Source organism: Thermobia domestica, chromosome 12 (genome assembly GCF_964235325.1).
Source record: "Thermobia domestica chromosome 12, izTheDome1.hap1.1, whole genome shotgun sequence".
In the NCBI taxonomy this organism is placed as follows: Eukaryota; Metazoa; Arthropoda; class Insecta; order Zygentoma; family Lepismatidae; genus Thermobia; species Thermobia domestica.
The window spans coordinates 86,288,612-86,313,737 of record NC_137465.1 but is presented as its reverse complement, the minus strand read 5'-3'; the positions used below and the strand labels follow the sequence as shown (position 1 = coordinate 86,313,737).

The 25,126-nt window shown below is 38.7% G+C and overlaps 1 protein-coding gene across 1 annotated transcript; it reads left to right on the top strand.

The window, feature by feature from the left end:
* The first annotated feature begins 20,779 nt into the window (after nt 1–20,779).
* LOC145666013 (uncharacterized) lies at nt 20,780–23,981 on the top strand. Its single transcript, XM_081733118.1, has 2 exons — nt 20,780–21,371; nt 23,917–23,981. The coding sequence occupies exons 1-2, from the start codon at nt 20,780–20,782 to the stop codon at nt 23,979–23,981; spliced, it is 657 nt and encodes a 218-aa protein (XP_081589244.1).
* The last annotated feature ends 1,145 nt before the right edge of the window (nt 23,982–25,126 follow it).

Sequence of the window (25,126 nt, the reverse complement as noted above, 5' to 3'; positions counted from 1 at the left end):
AAACGCGAAAGCACTATTGTATGACCTAATATTTTTTCTAAATTCACATGTATGATTACACTCACTTAATAAATCTTGTAGATAGACAGGATATGGAACTAATGGATCGAGTGATACTTTTCCATTGTGACAACATTTTGAGAAAACAGACATATGCTTTGGATACTCTGCAGAGAAGTTTAAAGAATGACAGTGCTTGCATTTCCTATCTAGATTACCACAGTCATATATAATTGTATATACGCAGCACAATATTTGGGGTGTTTTTTTTTTTTTTTTTTTTTTTTTTGAGTTACTGATACTGGATATTCTACACCGTCTATCAAATTCACTTTCATTTTCAATTTTTATTTTTTGCCTTGTAAGTCGCTGCATTTTTTCGATATCTGTCTCCTTTTCTCTCTTTTGACTCATTTTCTCCGACATTTTACTTACGCAGTCGAGTCTTTTTGAATCGGTTTTATTATCTCTCCTCTTACGCTCCTGTTCTGTTTTTTTTTTCGTAGCTATGTGACGGCCGTAGGCAACGAATCCGCGTTATTATTTTCAGTCTCATACAATAGTTCCGATTTTTCCAAGCAATGTAACACGTCATAATGACCCCTGTCATAGTGTCCACTGAATAAAACATTTATACACTTTTGTAAATTGTTCTCATACACTCTTGGACTTTGTTCAGGAAGATTTTTGAGGAAAACTCTTATAGTTACATTATATTAAGACGGCAATAGCTCGAATTTCTACTTCGCCAACATATACACCATTACGGTTCATATAACTACTGTAAGCGTCCTTCGACACACTTTCGGATACAAAATTGTATGCTTCTAAAAAGAGTACATACTCGTCCCAATTTCTCAAAACTGTATCTACGGCTTCCCTTCGAATTTCCATGAAACTTTCGACGGAACCCAATAGCAGTAGGGATAAAGACCTAAATAAACAATTACCGTCACCTATCATTGGAATAATTTCATAAATGTTACTTCCTAATGTTATTGTCTTAAGTTTTGAGCGTTTACCTCTACTTTTGAATCTTCTCTTTTTATTGGCATTATTTATCCTCGATATTCTACACCACCTATCAAATTCACTCTCGTTTTCAATTTTTCTTTTTTGCCTTGTAAGTCGCTGCATTTTCTCGATATCTGTCTCCTTTTCTCTCTCTTGACTCATTTTCTGCGACACTTTACTTAGGCGGTCGAATCTTTTTGATTCGGTTTCATTATCTCTCCTCTTACGCTCCTGTTCTGTTTTCTTCCGTCGCTTTGTGACGGCCGTAGGCAACGAATCCGCGTTATTATTTTCAGTCTCATACAATAGTTCCAATTTTTCCAAGCAATGTAACACGTCATAATGACCCCTGTCATAGTGTCCACTGAATAAAACATTTATACATTTTTGTAAATTGTTCCCATACACTCTTGGACTTTGTTCAGGAAGATTTTTGAGGAAAACTCTTATAGTTACATTATATTTGACGGCAATAGCTCCAATTTCTACTTCGCCACCATATACACCATTACGGTTCATGTAACTACTGTAAGCGTCCTTCGACACACTTTCGGATACAAAATTGTATGCTTCTAAAAAGAGTACATAATCGTCCCAATTTCTCAAAACTGTATCTACTGCTACCCTTCGAGTTTCCATGAAACTTTTAACGGACCCCAATAGCAGTAGGGATAAAGACCTAAATAAACAATTACCGTAACCTATCATTGGGATAATTTCATAAATGTTCCTTCCTAATTCTATTGTCTGAAGTTCTATGTGCACACCTTTACTTTTCTTGTAAGTTTCTTTTCGCTTTACTGCCTCCTTTTTACCTGTTAATGTCCTTTTCCTTCGTCTTGCCATAACTATTGGCTATTTTCTTTTTGACTATTAGAAGTATTAAACAGTAGTTATATAAGTATGTGATAGAAATTATGTCTCCTGTACTTACAATAATGAAGGGCAGTAGGAAAGAAATTAGAATCTTCATCGTACTTCTACTACGAATGCACACACAGATTCAAACTCAAGATACGGAAGTTTTAAATTTCTCTGAAAGCACACAGAAGAAAACAATTATTAAGTGGGAAGTGAAATCGTACAACGTTAATAGAGATGTATCAAAAGAAATGAAGTGATTTTTCCGTAAGTTTTGTGGTAGACGAACACATTGTGCGTGAGTTTTCTTGTGGTTCTTCCATTTCTTCCCCCATTCTTTTCTCCAAGCTATCATCCATCTAAACATCACCATCTTGTTAGTATCGGTCCATAATCGTAGGACGTTAAACTAAAATATATACAGTCAAGATGATATCTCGATTGTCACTTATTCGCATCGATTTAAAAAAAATTCTATGTTTCTAACCCTCAGAGTTTCCGAGATATTGGCAAGATACGAATTGAAGCTCCCATTCGATTTTCCTTTTCTCCCCTTCCTATTTTCCTTTCCCTTCCGCCATTTTCCTTTTCTTCCCTCCTCTCCGCCCCATCTAAACATCACAAAACGCTAAAAACATGTCAAATGATTTTCAATGAGAAATGCAAATATCAAATTTAAAGTATCTAACGTCACGAGATTCGGTAATATTTCCATTTTATTAAAATATTTCCAACACCATTTCCCCTCTTTCCCTGTCACACTTCCAAAAAATCATTCCTTAGTGGTACTCTACGTTACAAATCCTATGTATTGTCCTAATTTTTTTTATTTTGACTTCTGTATGGTTTAGTTTTTATTTCCTTCCTATATAAGTCACTCAATTTGTTCACCACTCCAGAAGCTGCATTGTATCCATGCCCATAACTTCTTTTGCTCTACCCTCCGTCCACGTATACAGTTATCCATGGTATAGCATCTGGATCTACATGGCCCTTTCCAATCGCTAATCTTCTTTCTTCCTCTCCAGCTTTTTTCATCTGACTCCAAAGAGAATCTGTCCACACCTACAAAAGATATACATTAGTTTAGATAACATGACATATCGTTATTTTGTTCTAATTTTGATTCATTACAAATCTCATTACCCATTTACTTTCTGCTTTGAGTGATGTCAATAACGAACAAGATAAATTTCCCTAGTCATCAAGAATGTGACTCAGTTTCTCTATGATTGTGCAGAAACTATACGGATAAATAGTTATTTTTTGTCTCTGTATGCTTTGTCTGGTATGTATTGTAAAGACTAGCAACGTTCAGAAAATATCAGTTTGAATTTTACTTTGTATAAAATGTAGATAGCGACTGAGGCTTCACCTATTGACTCCCACATATGCTCACTCTACGACCTCGCATCTAATAAACATAAAATCATCAATGTTTGGTTAGCCTACGGCCCCGCACCTTATGCCCCTGCAAGAGTGCTGAATTACAGTCGAAATACCGGAGGATTTGTTGCAGAACGGTTTCTAAAACTATTTCCTTGTGGCCAAATAGCGTTCTCGCTTGCTGTGTGGGAGATTCGGGTAATATTTCGTGAAAGATCAATGGTTTATATTTCACGTTAATTTAGATTAAAGTCCCGTATGGCTCCGGTGCGCAACCATCTCATCACACACACCATAAAGTATTCTTGACAACATCAATATGAAAATTCCACTAGAGCAGCAAAACGAGTGTGATCCACAATTCGTTATATGGCGGTTTACGAAGGTTGAGGATCATAACGAGACTATGCTTGGGTCGCAGAGTGGTGCAAACTCCGAAAACGTAATCAAAAACCCCTAAATCGAAGTTTCAACTTTGATACGTCTCCAAATAGATGGGTTAGATTAGTATTTTAACCATTAGGAACCCGGTTTTGTGGGTCAGACAGGGGTGCTCACAAGGGGGGGCTATGACGCAAACTGCGTCATTGAAATATTTGGGGGGGTTAAAAGTCTATATAAGTATGTTTGAGGGGTATAAAAATTAATCGAAAATATTCTTTTTCATGGAAGAACACCTATAGATAGAAAATTAAGGGGGGGTGCGTCATGGACATAAGGGGGGTACCACTGGGGTCAGATGCATATACTGGCTATATATATATATATATATATATATATATATATATATATATATATATATATATATATATATATATTATCTAAGCGCCGAACTCCTCACATCAAGGTCTCGCTCGCTCAATTTCCTTGTGATTAAAGTTATTTTATCATTTTCTCCAATGGAGTAAGCGACTGAAAATAAGTAGAGTTTAACTATGTACGTTAATTGTAATAAAATTTGCTTGTTAATATATTATTTAACCATTTATAACAGTGGTGTCCAATTATAATGAGCCTGTGGGCCGTAGCCGTCTTTACTAGTAAGGTGGAGGGCCGCAACTATTATCATTATTATTATTATTATTATTATTATTATTATTATTATTATTATTATTATTATTATTATTATTATTATTATTATTATTATTAAAATTATTATTATTATTATTATTATTATTATTATGTGTTTGTGAAAGGAAGTGGTGTATTTCTCGCTCCTTATGGCTTCTAGGCAGAGTTCGAGGAAGAAAGGGTCTCCTTTTCGAAGCTAGACCAGATGTATTGGTTATTGAAGTAATCATCCCTTTCATCAACGATATTTTCCCTGTAGTTACATTACCAACTGCAGTGTTGCTGTGGATGCCCGCGCCTTTTTGTTGTACAGAAGCGCTAAATGGATGCCTTATTCAGAAAGAAGTGTGGAAACATTAAAAGAATGAATAAATATAAATGAAAATATTATCAGTAATAACAATTGTAAATCGTGAGAGCTTTGTGGGTCGCAGAAAATGGTTTGGCGGGCCGCCATTTGGACAGCTCTGATTTATAACATATTTTTTCCATTATTTTCAGTTGAAATTGCAAAATTAAAAGTATGCTGAGTTCAAAAATCTCACTACACCCCACCCTTCAACAGCTGCTCATGTTGACCCCATTTTGTTTAACCCAAATTTATCCCGCATTCGCATTTAGATATGAAATTTATGCACCGATTCTGAAGGAGATGTTGATGATAATGAATGAAATGGTTGAATGAAGAAAGTGGAGGAAAGAACCCCCAAGTAAACGCACACAATGATACCTGTCCGTTTGGCGCGAGATGGGATCAAATCAGGAAACCCACGTACCAGGTGAAAGCTCTACCATCCACCACGACTCAAATATTCGCAGTTAGGCGGCGAATTCATGCTTTCGTTCACACTTCCCCGTTCAATATGAAGTAGTAATGAATTTACTTGTCATTAATTTATTTACAATTCAAAATTAGCCGTTTCGGAGACCCATCAATATATTTCTTCTTATGAGATCGCGGTAGTTCAGTGGTGGAGCGCTCACCTATAGCGGGGGGCGTCCCTGCTTTGATCTCGGTCCCACCAATGTTGACTTTATGGTGGACAAACACCGCGTAAGTGTTTCCCTTAGATGTCTCTAATTTCCTTCCACTTCCTTCATTCCACCATTATCGCTTATTTCATCATTACAGCCTTCCTTAGTCGCGGTGCATAAGAAAAAAAAAAAAAAGATTTTCTCAAAAGCAAAAGTAATTTATTATAAATCCGTCATATTTGATCGCTATCGAAGCTGAAATCACCGATTTATGTTCTTAAGTTTTTCGAATTTTCCACATTTTTGGCAATTGAAACTATTACGTTGCCCTTGTAACCAGGTCAGCAACTAGAAGGGGGCAAGGGGCCAGACCTCACTGAATTTTTCATGGATCGCAGATCTCAATGCATCATATACTATATTAACACAAAAAAACATGAATTTATATATTTGTAACAATTATTTTATGACTTGGGCCCCCCTAACATGTTTATGGCACCCCCAGAATTCTATGGCTGGTTGCGGGCCTGCTTGTAACTAAGATTACTTTCATCGCGCAAGTTCTATTGTGATAAAATCTTCTATACAGAATTATATCAATGCAACTATTATATTAGCCACTTGTGATATTGTTGATAAGTAGGAAAGTCTATTTTTCAGTTTTTTTTCCTGGAAAGATCAAACGGATTTGTCAATTATTACTTACAGGTTCCAGATCTTGTTCAATCTTGTTGAATAGATTGAAGTTCATACATGGGATATCCATAATACTGAGGAATTCTTCTAGATGAGAATACCCACTTCCAATAGAAACAGTGCCCCAAACAGCTGCAGTATTTATTACAGATCTTTTAGACTGTTGTTCCTCCTCCGTAGAGTGACATACTTCGCGTTTGCACACGCGGCACTTGAAATAGAGGTAAGACACTAGTCCTGAACGTCTCTCTCTATGAAAATCCATTTTTCCTAAGACACATATCTTTCTGTTGTTTTCTTGGAGCTTTACGGACCACTTAAGAATGTGTCCCAAATTTACAATTCGATAGCCATTTGGAAAGTCATTGCGACTAACAATCTCTGTTTCGGGCTCCACTACAAGAGATGGTAGAGACTCACTGTCAGAGCTGAAATGACATAAAATAATAATAATAATAATAATAATAATAATATAAAGAATTTATAGAAATGAGAATGAAATTTATAGAAATTTGGTGCTTATATGTTGAACGGTATGGCATCCACGAGAGCGTGAATAGGGTGAATAATTGAAGGACAGATGGTGAAAAATTACTTTTTTCCTGTATGTAGGACTACGAAATGTGTTTATCTTTTTAAAAAATCGAATTAGATTTTCTTCTCTATGACTATTATATTATCTCTTATTGTCGCTCGAAAATTAAACCAAAAAAGTAACTTTTACTTGAAGTTCAAATGTGAAACTGGTTTTGTTCTTTCGTTTGCAATTCAGATAGATTAAAACAGTTCAATTTTAGACTCGGTTTCATGACTTTTCGGGGAATAACCAAGATTAGAAAATCATGTGGAGCAAAAGCCACGACGAAAAAACTCCACGTTGCGGGCGAAAATCATGCTGCCGGAAGCTTTGATGTAAACAAACAACTGAATGTTGTTGTAGGAGGCTGAGTCCCCTTCAAGTGTGTGAGTTGACCAAGTATTTCTAAAAATTACTTAGTAGGAATAATCTGTAAATTAAGTATGATTTTTTTAATGCTTTCCACTAATAAATTACGTATAGATTTAAAGTTTGAATTTCAGACCTTTTTTTTTTTTAAAGTAACATTTCGATACATAAAGAAAATATTTATTGTTGAAATTAAATAAGAGAAATAAATCGCACGAAAAAAAAAAAGACTTTTAAGTATAAGTTAGTGAACAACGTGTATATATATGTAGCTGGTCTAGTGGCTAGTACGTGCGCTTCTGTGCAAGGGGTCCTGGGTTCGAGTCCCGAAGGGGGAGCATAGAACGATTGTGGTTCGGATTCCATGTTAACCAGTAGGACCATGTTTCATGTAGCCTCGCTGCTGACAAGGGACGCTGAACTAATATATATTTATGATCGGAGAGAAAAGTGAAATTTGCCATTGCTTCATAAAAAAGTAATTTAAACAAGAATACTTATGATATCTACTGACCCAAATTTCGATTTTTGCAAACTTGTCAAGATCAACGGGTTATCAGTGGTCGATTTGGAGGGAATACGGAGAACGTCGTTCTCCATTTACCAGAAAATCGAATATCCGTTCCCCTACTTTATTTCGTTCTCGGACGCGTTATCCCGAAATCTTAGATAATAATTTTGTTATTCAATCTATTAGAGCATTTTATATTAATACCTAGAGAGTGTTCTCTCACTTCTTTAAAGCCAAATCGACTACTGCAGGTCGTAAGATATGCAAGGATCGTAAAAATAGTGACTTTTTGTTTAATGTGGCATATTGTTCCAAGCCCTTCATATATAACATTGTGCATAATACTATTATTATATGTATCGCTGTATAAAATTAAACACGCAAATGTTTCAGAAATTGTATTTTAAAAAAATAATACACCTAGCAATATTATAAAAGTCCACTAAAAGATTAGTGAAACATGTGAAGGGTACAGGGAAAGAACATGGCAAGTACATTTTTTTCTTCAATTTTGAGATTGCACCCAACCGTAAAAGTATGCATTGCACACGATGTTTTGGACTACTCAAAGTAGTAAAAAAGTTTTGATCATTCCTCTGTAAATTGGATGTTAAAAGCAGCTATTTGCGTAAAGAACACGCTCAGTCAGACTACAAAAATAGTTTTGGAGTAAAATCCACAAAACTGGATTTACAATGTTCTTTCCCTGTATACATTTAGATAGAATGATAACAATTTTATAAAAGAATCATTTTATGTTGGTTCAAAGTAATTAATAATCAGAATGGAAAGTAAAATAAATCTCATCTTTCTTTATCATCTGATTCATCCCTTGCAATTGGAACCTCCATAGAACTTTCGCTTGTTTCTTCCAAAGATACACAAACAGAAGTGTCACACTTTGAGCTATCTTCTATTTAACGCCTTTTTATCCAAGATAAACGAATAGCCTTAGAAAGCTTATTTCTCTTCCTACTTCTGGAAGGACATCGTTGCGTTCCATTTCTAAAACACTAGCTGAATAAAATTGTGCGTTGGTAACTCTGTCAAGACTTATCCAGACTGCAAGAAGTTCCGAAAAAAAGTCGCCTAAAGTGGGAGGCGCCACCTTACAAACCAAGAGAGTGCATTTTACATATTACGAAATTGTTTCATGTCTTACTTTGAAATGCATATGTCTATATCCAAAACTGTGGTACCAATCAAAAGACAAATATATACCCAGACAGCACAATGCACGTACAGTATCCGTATAGTACATGTACAATTGCACGGATGCAACATGTGCATTATCTGTATAAATGCACGCCTGTACATGTGATGCACATATACATGCCAGGTCCTATTCAACATCTTCACGTGCACAGAACATGTGCAACGTACATGTCCTGCACAAGTGATTTACACCTACCGCGCAGGTGATTTACAAGTAGCACGTATTCGATTTACATGTAGTTCACAGGTAATTTACATGTAGAACAGCGGTGATTTACACGTAGCACACAGGTGATTTACATGTAGCACACAGGTGATTTACACGTAGTAACCAGGTGATTTACATGTAGGACAGAGATGATTTACACGTAACACACAGGTGGTTTACACGCAGTTCCCAGGTGATTTACATGTAGGACAGAGATGATTTACACGTAACACACAGGTGATTTACATGTAGGACAGAGATGATTTACACGCAGTACCCAGATGATTTACATGTAGGACAGAAATGATTTACACGTAACACACAGGTGATTTACATGTAGGACAGAGGTGATTTACACGAAGAACCCAGATGATTTACATGTAAAATAGAGGTATTTTAAACAGTACCCAGATGACTTACATGTAGTGCACAGGTGATTTCCTCGTAGTACAGAGGTGATGTAAACGCAAATTCGAGATGCAACAAAAAAAAAGAAGTTTATATATTTGGTGTCTTATGTAGTAACACAATCTATAACTGCAAAGACATCACCTTCAGAGTATATAACAAGTAACTAATAATTGTCAGTGAGAATTTTAGTTTTGGAGTTTATTATTTGCAACGAGCAAAGCTTTAGGTAGTATCTTTGACATGTTTGCCAAGCAATAAATAACGCAACATATTCTACTGTAATCGGTCACGAAAATAATTTTGTAAACCTATGAGCTGTCTGACAGTAGTTACAGCAGTACAATGCTGCCACCTGTTGATATTGTATCCTAGCTCAGTGGACGTTATGGAGTTTTTACAATCATTTAGCTGTTATTCGTCGAAAAGTCTCTATAACACCGCCTGGAGGAAAAACGACACCTACCAAAAATGGAGGTTACTTTCTGTTGATGAGAATGAGAGTAAAAGAATGAAAGTAAAAGTATACACTTGCACGGTATTATGGACGTCTCATACACACGTGCAGTAGCCGTGCAAATACCCATGTGCACACAACGGCTTAAGCACCGGTAATTTAAATGTGCTTCATCCACGCAAATGCACATGTGCACATGCACTGCTCAAGCATGGGTTATGCACATGCGCTGCATCCGCGCAAAAGCACATGTGTACATAACGGCTACAGCACGGGTTATATAAATGTGTGCTTCATCCATGCAAATGCACATGTGCATATAACGGCTTAAGCACGGGTTACGTACGTGCCTTGCATCCATGCAAATGCACATGTGCACATCCACTGCTCAAGCATGGGTTACGTACATGCGCTGCATCCATGCAAATGCACATGCGTACATAACGGCTTAAGCACGGGTTATATAAATATGTGCTTCATCCATGCAAATCCACATGTGCACATAACGGCTTAAGTACGGGTTCCGTACGTGCGCTGCATCCACGCAAATGCACATGTGTACATAACGGCTACAGCACGGGTTATATAAATGTGTGCTTCATCCATGCAAATGCACATGTGCACATAACGGCTTAAGCACGGGTTACGTACGTGCGCTACATCCATGCAAATGCACATGCGTACATAACGGCTTAAGCACGGGTTATATAAATATGTGCTTGATCCATGTAAATGCACATGTGCACATAACGGCTGAAGTACGGTTTCCATACGTGCGCTGCATCCCCGCAAATGCACATGTGTACATAACGGCTTAAGCACGGGTTACGTGCGTGCGCTGCATACACACAAATGCACATGTGTATATAACAGCTACAGTACGGGTTATATAAATGTGTACTTCATCCATGCAAATGCACATGTACACATAACGGCTGAAGTACGGGTTCCGTACGTGCGCTGAATCCCCGCAAATGCACATACGTACATAACGGCTTAAGCACGGGTTACGTGCGTGCGCTGCATCCACACAAATGCACATGTTTATATAACGGCTACAGCACGGGTTATATAAATGTGTACTTCATCCATGCAAATGCACATGTGCAAAAAGCGACTTTAAGCACGGGTTCTGTACTTGTGCTTCATCCACGCAAATGCACATGTGTATGTAACGGCTTAGGCACGGGTTATGTAAATGTGTACTTCATCCACGCAAATTCACGTGTACGGGTTATGTATGTGTTCATCATCCACACAAATGCACATGTGCAAATGTACGGCTTATGCATGGATAGTGCACATGTGTCGTACACGTACGTGTTGTCTGGGTAGGGATTTGCCTGATATGCAATATATAGGAATAAATAAAGTATTTTTCACAAAAATAGTGCTCAAAACTGAAAGTTTGTTCTTCATACGGAATTCAGTAGTATCAGCAATGCACTTTTCCATTTTCAGTTAATAATAATTTAACACCTGTCACGATATTTACGTGTATTATTATTTTATGTCAATGAGAAATGTGTAAAGAATCATATACTTTTTAAAAAAATGTTTCTGACAATTGATAACAGAGAAAGACATGTAATAAAAATACATAATTAATAATTAATTATGCAGCAATTAATTATCTAATTTTGTATAAAATCACTTTTAATCATACATATAGTCAATGTAATCGTGTTTTCATGCAGACAGAACATGAGTAATGCATTAATATTAGTAAATCTCAAAATGGCAAATGTCCCCTGAAACTACTGCTTTTGAAAGTTCTGCTTTCTTTTAAGCCCCAAACGGAAACATAATGGCGAGAAGTTTCGGAAAATGTTGCTATTTCCACACCTAGATTCTCATTGTAGATAGTGTATATTTACAACGAAGGAGGGGGGCGCGTGCACCGGTGCAACCCCTAAATCCGTCCGTAATCTCGAACCGTTTGTAAGATTTGAACCTACTTCCGATTGAAGTTTCTAATTTCATGCATGAACAGTGTTTTCTTTCTTCTTGCTTGTAGTGTTTAATAAGCAACTATATTACGTATTAATTAATTATAATGTCAGTTATATATGGTGTTCATGGGGCAAAACTCCCAAAATAAAAATTCATCTTAGACTGGAGAAATGGTTATCCTTCATTTTTCATTATCATTGGGCTTTGAAACAAACGCCTGGGAGATATACAACCCCTATATACAATTATGTGCTGTTGGAATGTGTAACGCATAGGATATGATGCTTTACCTTTTTTTAATTTCAACACTTCCAATGTATCCGTAAAAATGTAATAAAGAAATAGTGCCCATGTTTTTTAAATATTCAATTAGAACTGGACAATCTACATGAAATTTGCAATCGATCAGTGAAAAAGTCATCTTTCTAGAGCCTGTAGTTTCCGAGATCTCACTGTAGAAAGGATTGGACATGAACATATAAATGCATTTAAAAAGAGCTCCAAAGATGGCAGCGCAATTCATTTGCATTTATTTCGCAGAAGGCTTATTAAAATCAAAGGCCTTTGAACAATAATTTAAAAGGATAAACTTTGTGAAAAATATTTATTTAAGTAATTTATTTAAAGTACACTCTTTTAAAAACATTTGTCTTTGTTATAAACGTGAAATCACAAATAACCGTAAATCAAATGTTTGAAAGTTAAGGTTATAGATTAGAGCTTGGTCGCTCTTAGATAATGTCACGACTATTTATTTTCGAGGCCGCACTGTTACCTTCGCTACCATATATTTTCGACCAGGCAAACCAATCAACTACGACTTTTTTCGATACATCGATTCTACCTTTCGGCACTACATTATCATGGCGGATCTAAACATTCATAGTCGGTCACAGAGGGACAAAACTAACTTTTTAGACTTTCTTCACACTGAAACAGTTGCTGAGTTCCATGTTCTACCGAAACCTACACGCCCCGTCAGCAATACTACTCCTGATGTTGTCATCACATCAACATCTCTTTCGCAGAGTATTCATATCGATGTGCTTGATTCAATTGGTAGTGATCATGTGCCTATCAAACTTACACTTCACTGTTCTCCTCGCTCTCACTCTAACATACCTCCTCAGAAAGTATTCTGCTACAAACGAGCCAATTGGGAACAATATCGCTCCGATCTGGACACTGCTGTTAATAACTTGCTTATACCTACTACACAATACGATCTTGATCACACAATTGCTAATCTTACTGAATCTATTCAAGAAGCAGCACACCGTTCCATTCCAACAGCAGAAGTACAATTACATAAACCAAAATTGCCGCCGCACTATTTACCTTTCATATCCGCTTCTCGTCGAGCACATCGTGAGTATCTCGCTACGGGTAATCTTGAAGCGCTTAGACTTCATCGCCAATACCTTAGAATTACGCACAATTATATTGTTGCCTATAAGAAACGCCATTGGATTCAAACTTGCAACACACTAGCAAGTGAATCACACCCCAGTAAATATTGGCGCAAATTCCATCAACTCACCGGTACAGTATCCCGCACACCATACCCATTGTTCACAATAATCAGGCAGTGATCACTGATATGGATAAAGCGAATACGTTTGCATCATTTTTTCAAGATATTTTTACAACTCTTCCTGGTTGGCATACACCGCAGCGCCTACAAAATTCAATAAACAGACGTACAGATCCAACATCTGCTTCTCTGCGCCCATCTATCAGCCACTCTTTAGAGCCCAATAATCAACTTACCACTCCGATCCACCCAGATGATATTCGCCAAACATTGCTCCGTAAACGAAACACTGCACCAGGCTTTGATTCTGTTACCTATGTTCTCGTCAGGCAAGCATCACCTGCTTTTCTACTTTTTCTCAGCGCCATATATACTTTCATCCTGCGAACTGGATTTTTTCCAATCGACTGGAAATACTCGAAAGTTCTTCTATTTCCCAAACCTAACAAACCTTCAACTGACGTACAGTCCTATCGCCCTATTCATCTCACCAGTTGCCTTTGCAAAATATTAGAACGCATTCTAGTCCGCCGCTTGCACGCTCATCTTGCAACTCATAATCTACTTCCTATTCATCAAGCCGGTTTTCGACCCCATTTCAGTACAATGGATCAGTTATTACGACTATCTACGGCTATTTATGATGAATACAACACAGGTTTTCCTTCTTGTCTGGTAGCCTTTGATCTAGAAAAAGCTTTCGACAAAGTTTGGCACCCTGGTTTACTGTACAAACTCCATAACTATTTTCTACCATCCTCTTATATCAGATTCATCCATTCTTTCTTACTAGGGCGACTAGCATATATCTCTATTAACGGAACACTTTCTCATCCGATCTTCATCCAATCTGGCGTTCCTCAAGGCTCGTCACTGTCTCCTTTATTATACCTACTGTATGTTGCCGACCTTGTGGTTCCAAACAACATCAACATATTTCAGTTTGCTGACGACACCGCCTTTTTTACGACAGCCCGCACAGTACAATCCATTAGTAAAACTATGCAAACGGCAATTGATGCATTCGTTGACTGGTGCAATGTATGGCGATTAAGTATAAATTCTACCAAAACTCAGGCTATTGTTTTCCTGCCACGTAGACGCCGTTCACGTATCTACAGGAATCCAAGTCGATTAAACCTCCAAGTAGACCATACACCTGTCGTGCCGTCAAATACTCTTACTTATCTTGGTGTCATATTTGACTCCAAACTTACTTGGACCCCACACCTCACCAAGATCATACGCCAAGCGCAAAATCGGCTCAACCTCCTCAAGCGCCTAGTTGGTACAACCTGGGGTTTAAAACCGTTAACAGTACTTCATACATATAAAGCATTTATGCGCAGTACATTAACATACGGTCACACTGCCTGGACATCTGCACCGCCCAAATTCTATCAGAAGTTGGCTATCCTAGAGCGCCATGCTCTACGCCTAGCACATCGCATCCGCTTACCGCATCCGACACGGTTACTTTACGAGCTGATTGACTTTCCACCTTTATTGCACCATCTCGAACAGCTTCGTACACGGTACGTTTGCAAGCGAATTGACCAGCAGCATCCCATGTTACTTGATATTCTACGGTACGATCGGGATCACGACGCACCCTCAGCTTACGTTGATACTCCCCTACAGCACTTCATGACTCTTTATCATTTGCAACTCGATGATGGTGTAGTGGATCCCGAAATCTTTCACATCTACGAACCACGTGAGCTTTCATCATTCATATATCCATCACACGCACCGTAACCACCTATTAACATGGGCTTCCTCTGTCTCCATCAGTTCCTGAATCGCCCCAGGAACAGAACATAACTGGCATTCGTCTGTACTAACAAATACCTTGTGATGTGGCGTATTCACAGAGCACTTCATTTCATCTTCATCTGCTTCTCTCCATATTGCCTCCTGTACCATATTCATTCCAGTTTTGCACTCGTCTTAACTCCGCACTACATGGTAATAAACTTATTATTTTCAACAATATTGCTGTCTCATGCTTATAGTATGCTTGTACTTCATTAGATGTTATTGTCACCCTTCCATCTCCTCTCTGTTTATATGTATTTAATAAATAAATAAATATTATATACTTGTGCACCTCTTAGACCGACCACATTAAATTGCAACCTACATTTTATATAAAGCACTTACCCGAAGAAAGGGCAAAACCCTTTAGCGGGACGACGGACAAAAAAAAAAAAGTCGCTCTTAGATCTTTCCTCGAGCCTAACTCCTCTTGTAACAGTTACTGTACTATGCTGTGATCAAGTATAGCAAACGTACTTGTGAGATCGGTACAGATACCCTACTTAGGAGTCTGACAGAAGGTTTTCATCTTCTGGAGGGTATTTAGTTACGATTTTGAAGGTCATTGTTTTCATACTCTGACCAACTCTTTGTCGCTTTGCGACACGGATTGCTTTTTTTGGATTTCGAACTTCGCTTACGAATTAGGCCATGCATAACGGACTTCCTCGCACAGTTTCACAACGTCCATCTAGTTCTGCCAAATCTTCAAAAAATGCCTGTTCACCTCCATCTCGTTCTCGTTCACCAAAACGATCTCGAACGTCTAGTAGCATAGAGACAACTACTTCTAAACCTGCACGTTCTCGCTCACGCTCGCCAGTACGAGTTCCATCTGAAACTAATCTCCACGATACATCTATGGATTACACTTCAACAGAGACTTCTGCTCTTCCGTCTGCTTCTGTCAATCCTCAACAGCCAACACTTTACAACTTTCTACTGACAAATTTCGACACGAAATTCAAGACTCCAAAACACATCTTTCAGCAACTTATAAAATATGTTCCGCGTGTCGAAATCAGTGAAATCATCTTCAGAAATAATGGAGTTATTTTGAAATCCTTCAACCCGGATTTCCATCGCCATGTGCGGAACAAGGCAACTTTTGAGATTTTTGGCAAAAACGCCAGTATAACAGAACTCCAACCCAGACAAAACAAACAACCTCCGCCACCTCGAAAGCCTCCTATGTTATCTGTAGTCATCAAGGGCGTTGACCCTGAATATACAGACACTGAAATCGAGGAAGAGCTGAAAGCGGAACAAGTTCAAGTACATAAGTGCATTCGAATCAGGAATGACCGTGGACCCACTTATCTAGTACGTGTCTTAACTCCTGAACAATCTGTAGTTGATCACTTACTTCTTACAGGAACATACATTTACAGACGGAGACACAAGGTCGAACCTTCAAGAACTCCAGCACCGCAGCCTATACGCTGTGAACGGTGCCAAACATATAATCAACATGTGACCAAAGATTGTAAAAATTCTTTGATTTGTGGTTACTGTACCCAGCCTCATGCTACTCGAAATTGTCCTAATGGAAATACAAATCCTAAATGCAACACATGCTCTGATCAGCATCCAACTTACAGTTCTAAATGTAAGGCCAAACCAGCAGTTGATCCTACTCAACCACAGCTTACTGTTCCAATCAGAACGTCTGACCGTTCAACGCCACCAAATAATTCGTTAACTCATCCCGTTACAATTGAAGACATGATTCGTTTCTTTACAGTTACTACCCAAAACATTCATCCATTTCTGCGTACTCATATTCTTAATCAAGTCATGTTTACAGTTAAGTAACTATATAACATTCAACTTTATGCTACAAATTCTGGTCAACATGTTCACTTTCAGCTTCATCCTGTTTCAACACCTGTCTAAAATTATACGTATCATCATGGATTTATCATTTCTGTTTTTAAACATCCGCTCCTTCAACACTCGAAAGGTACTACTTCACACTTTACTACTGGAGGAAAATATTCACGCCTTTGCGTTGAACGAAACTTATCTTTTGCCACGCCATCATGTGCATTATCAGCCATATACTATTTCTCGTTGCGATGGTCCACCTGGAGATCGAGCAAATGGCGGAACTCTTATAGGAGTACGAAGCAGACTACCTCACCGCATGATCACGCATCACTTTCAGGCCCCTTTTCCGGAGCACAACATCACCCTGATCTATTTTCCTTCACGTACTATTGCCTTTGCTACTATATATGTTAGACCTAATGTTCAAATTCCCTTGACATTCTTCCAATACATGGACACCACGTTCCGTCATTATATTATTATGACTGATCTCAATTTATCCAGTCGCACTCTTACGCAACAACAGAACTTCCATCAATTTCTAATGCTCCACACAAATGCTGAACTATGTGTATTACCAAGACATACCCGACCTTCCTCTAATACAACTCCTGACGCAGTCATTGTCTCATCCAAATTACAACCATTCATAAATTGTCATGTTCTATCTTCTATCGGCAGTGACCACGACCTAGTTAAAGTGACTTTACAGTTTCCAAACCACCGTCAACCTCCTGACACACCACCACGTACCGTTCTGTGTTATGATCGTGCTAACTGGGAAAAATATCGAGAAGATTTGACTACTACACTCTCTATTGTGAATACTCCAGTACATCACTCTGACTTACATACCACGCTCGATACGCTCACTACTGCTATACAACATAGTAGCCATCAGCATATACCCACGATTAGATCTAATTATGCTCGACCCGCACTTCCTCCTCAATATCGCACACTAGTTGCTCTTGCACGGCAGGCACACCATGAATATCTTCGTACACGTGATCCTGGGCTTTTACAACTACAGCGCCAATATTTACGCCAAGTTCACCATTATATCATTGCCTATAAAAGACGTAAATGGATCCAAACAGTTAACCATCTTGATCAAGAACATAATCCTACCAAATTCTGGAATGCCTTTCACAGGCTCTGTGGGACACGCTCGTCTCTCTCTTACCCGCTCATCGTCAATCAGACCTCGCTACAATCTGACACAGAGAAGGCTAACGTATTTGCTCAATCTCTTCAAAACATTTTTACGCCACCAGTCATTTCCTATACCCCTGAACGTTTACACACTAGAATCAGCAACGTAACAGATCCACATCAAACACATCTTCGTATTAGTGCTAGTCATGACTTGGATTCGGATCATCCTCTTACTCATCCGATTACACCTTTGGAGATCACCACAGTCTTAGCTAATAAGAAGAATACGGCTCCTGGTTTTGATGGTATAACTTACCGCCATATTAAAGAGGCTCCACTGGCGGTTCTGCTCCTACTCTCTGCTATATATAATCTTATACTTCGAACTGGTGATTATCCGGCTTCTTGGAAAACCTCAAAGGTCTTAATGTTTTTAAAACCACATAAGGATAACACCAAGGCAGAGTGTTACCGCCCAATACAACTTACTTCTACACTGGGAAAAATACTTGAACGCATATTAGTTCGTCGCCTACATACTCACTTCTTCCACAATCACATTCCTCTACACCAAACTGGTTTTCGCCCTAACTACAGTCTCAATGACAATCTACTCAAACTTACCACTATTCTTACCAACCACTTCAATAGCATCCAACCTTCCTGTTTATTGTTATTTGATTTGGAAAAGGCTTTCGACTCAGTTTGGCACGATGGATTAATTTACAAACTTCATCTTCTACGACTACCATTCGCATATATCAGACTGATTTATCACTATCTGACCAATCGCATAGCATATGTCTGCATTAATTCATCTTTATCTTTTCCTATTTTCCCACTTACTGGTGTACCCCAAGGGTCAGCGCTATCGCCACTGCTATATATATTATATGTTCGAGATTTGCCTGTTCCTCCTGACCCTATCCACACCTTTACTTTTGCAGACGATACTGCTTACTTCGCCTGTGTGAAATCTATTCAACATATCAATAGTATACTTCAAGAGGCAATAAATAAATTCTGTGACTGGTGTGATACTTGGCGACTCCGAATAAACTCCACTAAAACACAGGCACTTGTCATCATACCATCAGGACATACCAGTCGGGTCCGACGCAATAGCTCTCTTTTACATCTTACCATAGCAGGAACACGCATTTCTGTCACACGTAAAGCGAAGTATTTGGGTGTAATCTTTGATGACCATCTTTCATGGCGTGGACATCTTCAGCATCTCATATCTCTAGCGCAAAATAAATTAAATCTTCTGAAGAGATTAGTCGGCACTTCATGGGGTCTTCATCAAGAGACTGTGTTACATACTTACAAAGTCTTCATACGACCATCTATACTTCATGGACACATCGCATGGCTTAATGCCAGTAACAGATTCTACACCCGCCTCCAGATAATTGAACGACATGCATTACGCCTGGCATATCGCATCAAACTGCCTAGTCCTACCCGGCTACTATATGATCGTCTTCCATTTCCACATCTTCTTCTTCATTTGGAAAAACTGCGTACCAGATACATCACTACTCGTTGGAGGCAAGGCCATCCCATCCTCTGCAGTAGTATACGTATAGATGCTGAACAAGATGTTCCACCCCGTCTACAACCTACACCCCTTCAGCATTTCATTACAATGTATGTTGTTTCACATCCTGACGAACACATAGACGACTTTCTATTAGCATATCAACCACCAGATTTATCACCCAACATCTATCCATCTTTTGCACCTTAATTCACAATAACAAGGGTATCATACTGTCTCTCATTATGTGCCGAGTCGCCCCGGCACAAGAAGATAACCCTTCATCTGTCTTACTAACCAATATCACTGTGTTGTGGCGTCTGATTTGCACTGCATCTTTTCATACATACATCAGGACAAATAGTGAACTTACGATGAATGACGATTACTAATCAATCGATGAATTAAAAAAAATGTAATGGATGAATAAAGGTATCAAATAAATGAAGTAAAACTTCTTTGCCCTTCCATATTATCCTTAATTACCTTATAAACTTAAATTCACTCCCAAGAGAAGGTATTCCCTTCTACGGGTTTTTGCATGATAAAAAAAAGTCGCTCTTAATTGGAACTGGCCACCTGGAATCTCTAAATACGTAAAAAAATAGGGTATTCGTAGCTGGCGAAGGAAAATAACCAAGTCACTTAGGCATTCCATCCCCATTGGCTTATTTTAGTCGCGATCTTCGTATATACGGTTGGATTACTTACCTCCTAGAGGTGAAGGAAACAACCGTCGAATTACATTGAATACCTCCACGGAGGTTAACGCACGAAATTGATATTTTCTGTTGACGACCTTGCTATTCCTCTTGGTTTAACGATTGATTTTGGTACTCTCCTCTTCGGAGGTAGAGATAACTGAAGGAAGAAAATAGTTGACGACTTTGGCACGAAAGATTAGTAGTGCTTCCTCTTCGGAGGAAAAGCACCTTCTCAAACTAAAACTTAGAGCACTGCTCTAAGATCATATCATTTATTGGGACCGCCATTAACCTTCTTGTAAGCTTGCGCCCTCCCCCACTCTAACAATAAAGATGTTTTCTCAGAAAACACCGATCAAACCAGAGAAAAAAGCACAATCTACCAAAATTCCCGGTACCAGGGCAAACTAATAAGAGCGACATATAAACCGGAAGACTTCCTTCTGCCTTTAGGTAAAAAGGGCCAAACAACCACACCAGCAAAGCTGAAAATGAAAACACCTACACCTATGCAGTCAAGAAACTCACAGCCATCAACTTCAAATAAGCCTGAAGACATGGATTTCACAGTAGTGGGAACACTAAAACGACGTAGGTCCTCTTTGGAAAATCTCGACAAGCCAGAAAAACTAATCAATAAAACCCCAGAATTTCCACCTCTTCCCACTAGTAATAAGTTCGATGTTCTGTCATCGGAACAAATGGACAATCCTAGTTCCAGTAACAACACCCCACCGCCTAAAAAGCCCTCCAGTTTCAAGCCGCCTCCGATTTTCATATACGGGATTACCAACACGTATACCTTTATAAAGACCCTGTCACGTGCATTGAAGGAGCCTCCCTTAGCACAGCCCAACAAAGAGCGCATTCGGCTTCAAGCGGCTAACAAAGACGATTATAACTCTATTAAGACTTATTGTGAACAAACGAAGACTCAATATGCCACAGGAGTAGCAAAAACTGAAAGGCCCATTAAGGTTGTTGTTCGAAAACTGCCTATTGATACAGAATTAGACGACCTGAAAGAAGATCTTATCAGATTGGGCTACAAACCGACAAGCATCCATCAAATGTCCCGCAAAAGTAAGACGGATGGCCAGAAAATACTAATTCCTTATTCTTGGTTGCTTTGGAGAGAACTGCAGCTGTTAAAGAGATCTATGCAATTAACAACTTACTACATTACAAGGTCCAAATCGAACCCTATAAGCCTCCCTCAGTGCTACAATGTTATAGGTGCCAATGTTTGGGGCATTCGCAAGATACCTGCCAAGCCCATCCTCGGTGTCTCAAATGTGGGCAACTGCATTTTACACAGTCTTGCAGTAAACCAGATACATCCACACCCGCCACTTGTGCAAACTGTCAGGGAGATCACCCGGCAAATTACCGCGGTTGCCCGGTATTTAAATCTTATCTGATGCTCTAAAATTGCCGGCACAGCAGCCGAAGAAACATCCAGATAAAACCAAGAAAAGTTCCCACGATCCATCAGATCAGGAAATTCCCACTATTGTCAATGTCCAACCTGTGGCTACGGATGGTGCAGATGCTAAAGCTTCCACTTCATCCCACACCGACTCAGCTTCTACTCAACAACAGGAGAGCCCTAACGAAGACCTGGATATAAAGTCCGTTCTTTCATTCCTCAAGGGCTTGCATTTCCGCAAAATAATAAACCACATAAAACGTGGTATTACACGTTTCCGACAAGCTGCAGACTCAGCTTCCAAGGCTGCAGCAGTCATCGAAACAATAGCGGAAATGGTTGACGATGGCTGTTTCTAAATCCAGCGTCCTACAACACACACTTGTCCTCGCTACGTGGAATGCAGATGGTCTAGAGGGGCAGAAACAAATGCTGATTAGATTTCTCCCACAACACAGAGTTGATGTCATGTTTATACAAGAAACACACTTTACTGCTCGTATCACTACTTGGAGACTACCCAATTACATTGTGTATCGACAGGATAGAGTGGGCAGACAGAAAGGAGGATTACTGCTTATCATCAAAAAGGCATTCCCAGTCAAGTTGATTACAATACCACCCCTACTTACTTTGGAGGCACTTGCTGTTCAATTGATAACTCCAGGTGTTCCATTAATATTGGTTACCGGGTACAGGTCCCCGGCCACACAACTAGAGCCCACAGACTTTGATGTCATTGCTAACTTAGGGCCAAAAGTCATCTTAGCTGGAGATCTCAATGCTAAGCATGGAGAATGGAACTCGATTACTTCAAACACTGCTGGAGATGATTTACATCAATATCTACTTACCTCCAACTTCATCATCAGTGCTCCACCTGATCCAACTCATTATCCAAAATTCGGCGGACAACCCGATGTTCTTGACGTCGCTCTTTGCAAAGATGTATCATTTAGTGTTCATCCTTATGTCATTTCGGATTTAGGTTCTGACCACGATCCAGTCATTTTTCACGTCTCGCACCGCAGCATCGCTCATTCTGCCCCTATCATCAAGCAAATAGAAACTGACTGGCATCTTTTCAAACAAGAACTAAACACTATGATCGATCTGCGAGATCGGCCTGCCACCATTGAGGACATCGACCAAGCGGTCTTTCACGTCACGTTAGCACTTCGCACAGCAGAGGCAGCGAGCTCCACCTCCATAATCTCTCCAACCCAAATCCGTCAATGTGACAGTTTCCACCTACAACTCTATATTCATCTAAAACGTTGGGCTAGACGTCGATGGCAACATACACTACATCCAGCATACAAAACGCTGTGGAATAAACTGCGTGCAAAGCGCAAGTTGCTGACAACACGACAAAATCAACAATACTGGGAAAACACTTTTCAAAATGTCACAGTAAATGACCGTAAAATTTGGACATACTGCAAATCATTCCAACGTGCTACAAATGCTTCCAAAGCTAGAGTCATACAAGGACCTCAAGGACTGACACAAGATCCTCAGTCGCAAGCGAACATTTTCGCTGACTCTCTGGAAGAACAGTTCCAGCCTAACAGAGCACGCCTCGATCCCTATCTCAAACAACACATCCGAACCACATTATATAGCATCAGGTCATAAAACCCAACACATGACATCACCTTAGTAACACCTCGTGAAATAGAAAGACACCTAAAATGTCTGCCAAGAAAGACAGCATCTGGGCCCGATGGGATTCGATCTGAGATCCTAAACGTGATGACAGCATTATGTTGCGATTTCTGTTGAAGAATTGACTTGTTTCGACATTTTTCGTGCTAGTCGGTGATCAGGAGTCCATTACCTTCAAGTGCACCTTGCCAAGTCCTTTGTTTCACTCATAATCTCGATCACGCCCCCTTGTCGTTATAAAGTATTACTTGGGGCTGATTTACTTTAACAACGACTTGCACAACACTTACGAAAAGTACTAGTTTCTGCATTATTATTCTCACAGATCGTTTACGGAGTTTCAAAGACAGCTCTAGTTTTTCTGAAACATAACATACTTTAAATCATTAAAATGCATTCTGGCGTCGAGATAAAACTATGATCAGCGAAATTTGCTGAATCATACTTCACACACACTAACACCAAAACCAACTTTTGCGTTTCAAAACTCTCCATTCTTTCCTTTTCCTTTTCTTCTACTATTTCTTTTAGGACCACCAGGCGGCAGCACAATCAATGAGAAGCATATACCACACAAAACGTACAAATTCAGATGAACGTCACACAATGCACTAACGCAGAATTTGCGTTTAAGCGAAAAATATATTAAGCAAAATTTTGGTACAGTTACATTGGCGGTCGAAAGGAATGTACGTGCACCATTGAATAATGGTAAACGTTCAAGAACCCTGACTGTAGTTTCATTTCAATGATCATCACTGTTCCAAAGTCAAGATTAAGATTAGTTCACTAGGAATTTTATAAGAACTTTCGTCCAGTTACACTTCATCAGATGAAAAAGTCTCATTTAACATAGAAAATGACAAACGCGTGGGGCATTCATACGCATACATAAAAGTTTATGGGGCTTTTATATGTAATTTATTTTTCGGCACTGTTACTAAGTTAAACAAATATACGTGCATGACTCACAATGGATATACAAATAATTCTCATGATATACTTTTGATATTTGAATTACAATATTGCTATATGCGCTCTTATTATTACAAATAACACAAACATTATACGAAATTATGCATCATTTAAAAATAAAATATTCACATTACTTTATGATATTATGCAGAAAACTATAGAACATGAACAAATAACCATTATGAATTACTTCACTGATTAGGCAGATAGATAAAACAAACATTATCTGAATTATAAATTTCAATATTCCACAAGAGGAAACGAACAAACTTATTCTACACACATTATACTTAAATTGCATAAATGACGAGGCATACTTGCACTTCTTACGCTATTCTGACAAAAGTTACGAAAAACAAAATCGTTATTCACAAATACAAGGATTACACATCATTTAAATACAATAACTACATGAAATAAATTTATTACCACTCTTTTGTACTGTTACAATAAGAGTGAGACCGGATAGAAGTAAGTCTGCCACACTTTTACGCTAATAAGCGCCTATCCACTTAAATTTATAAGTCTCCCTTCCCCGTTATACATTCATAGTTTCATCCCACCCCTTTGGAATGGCAACAAGACCTTCTAGTGAGGTAGGAGTATAAAACAACATAGAAAAATGAACCCAAAGGTTAAAAATAAATGAAGGGGGGAGTTGCTATTCATAATTCAATATTCGTGTTACAGTATTCCACTGACACACAAAAACTTATTCTCACTCTAATAAAATTAGAGCTTATTATCGTTTACATTAACAATAGTA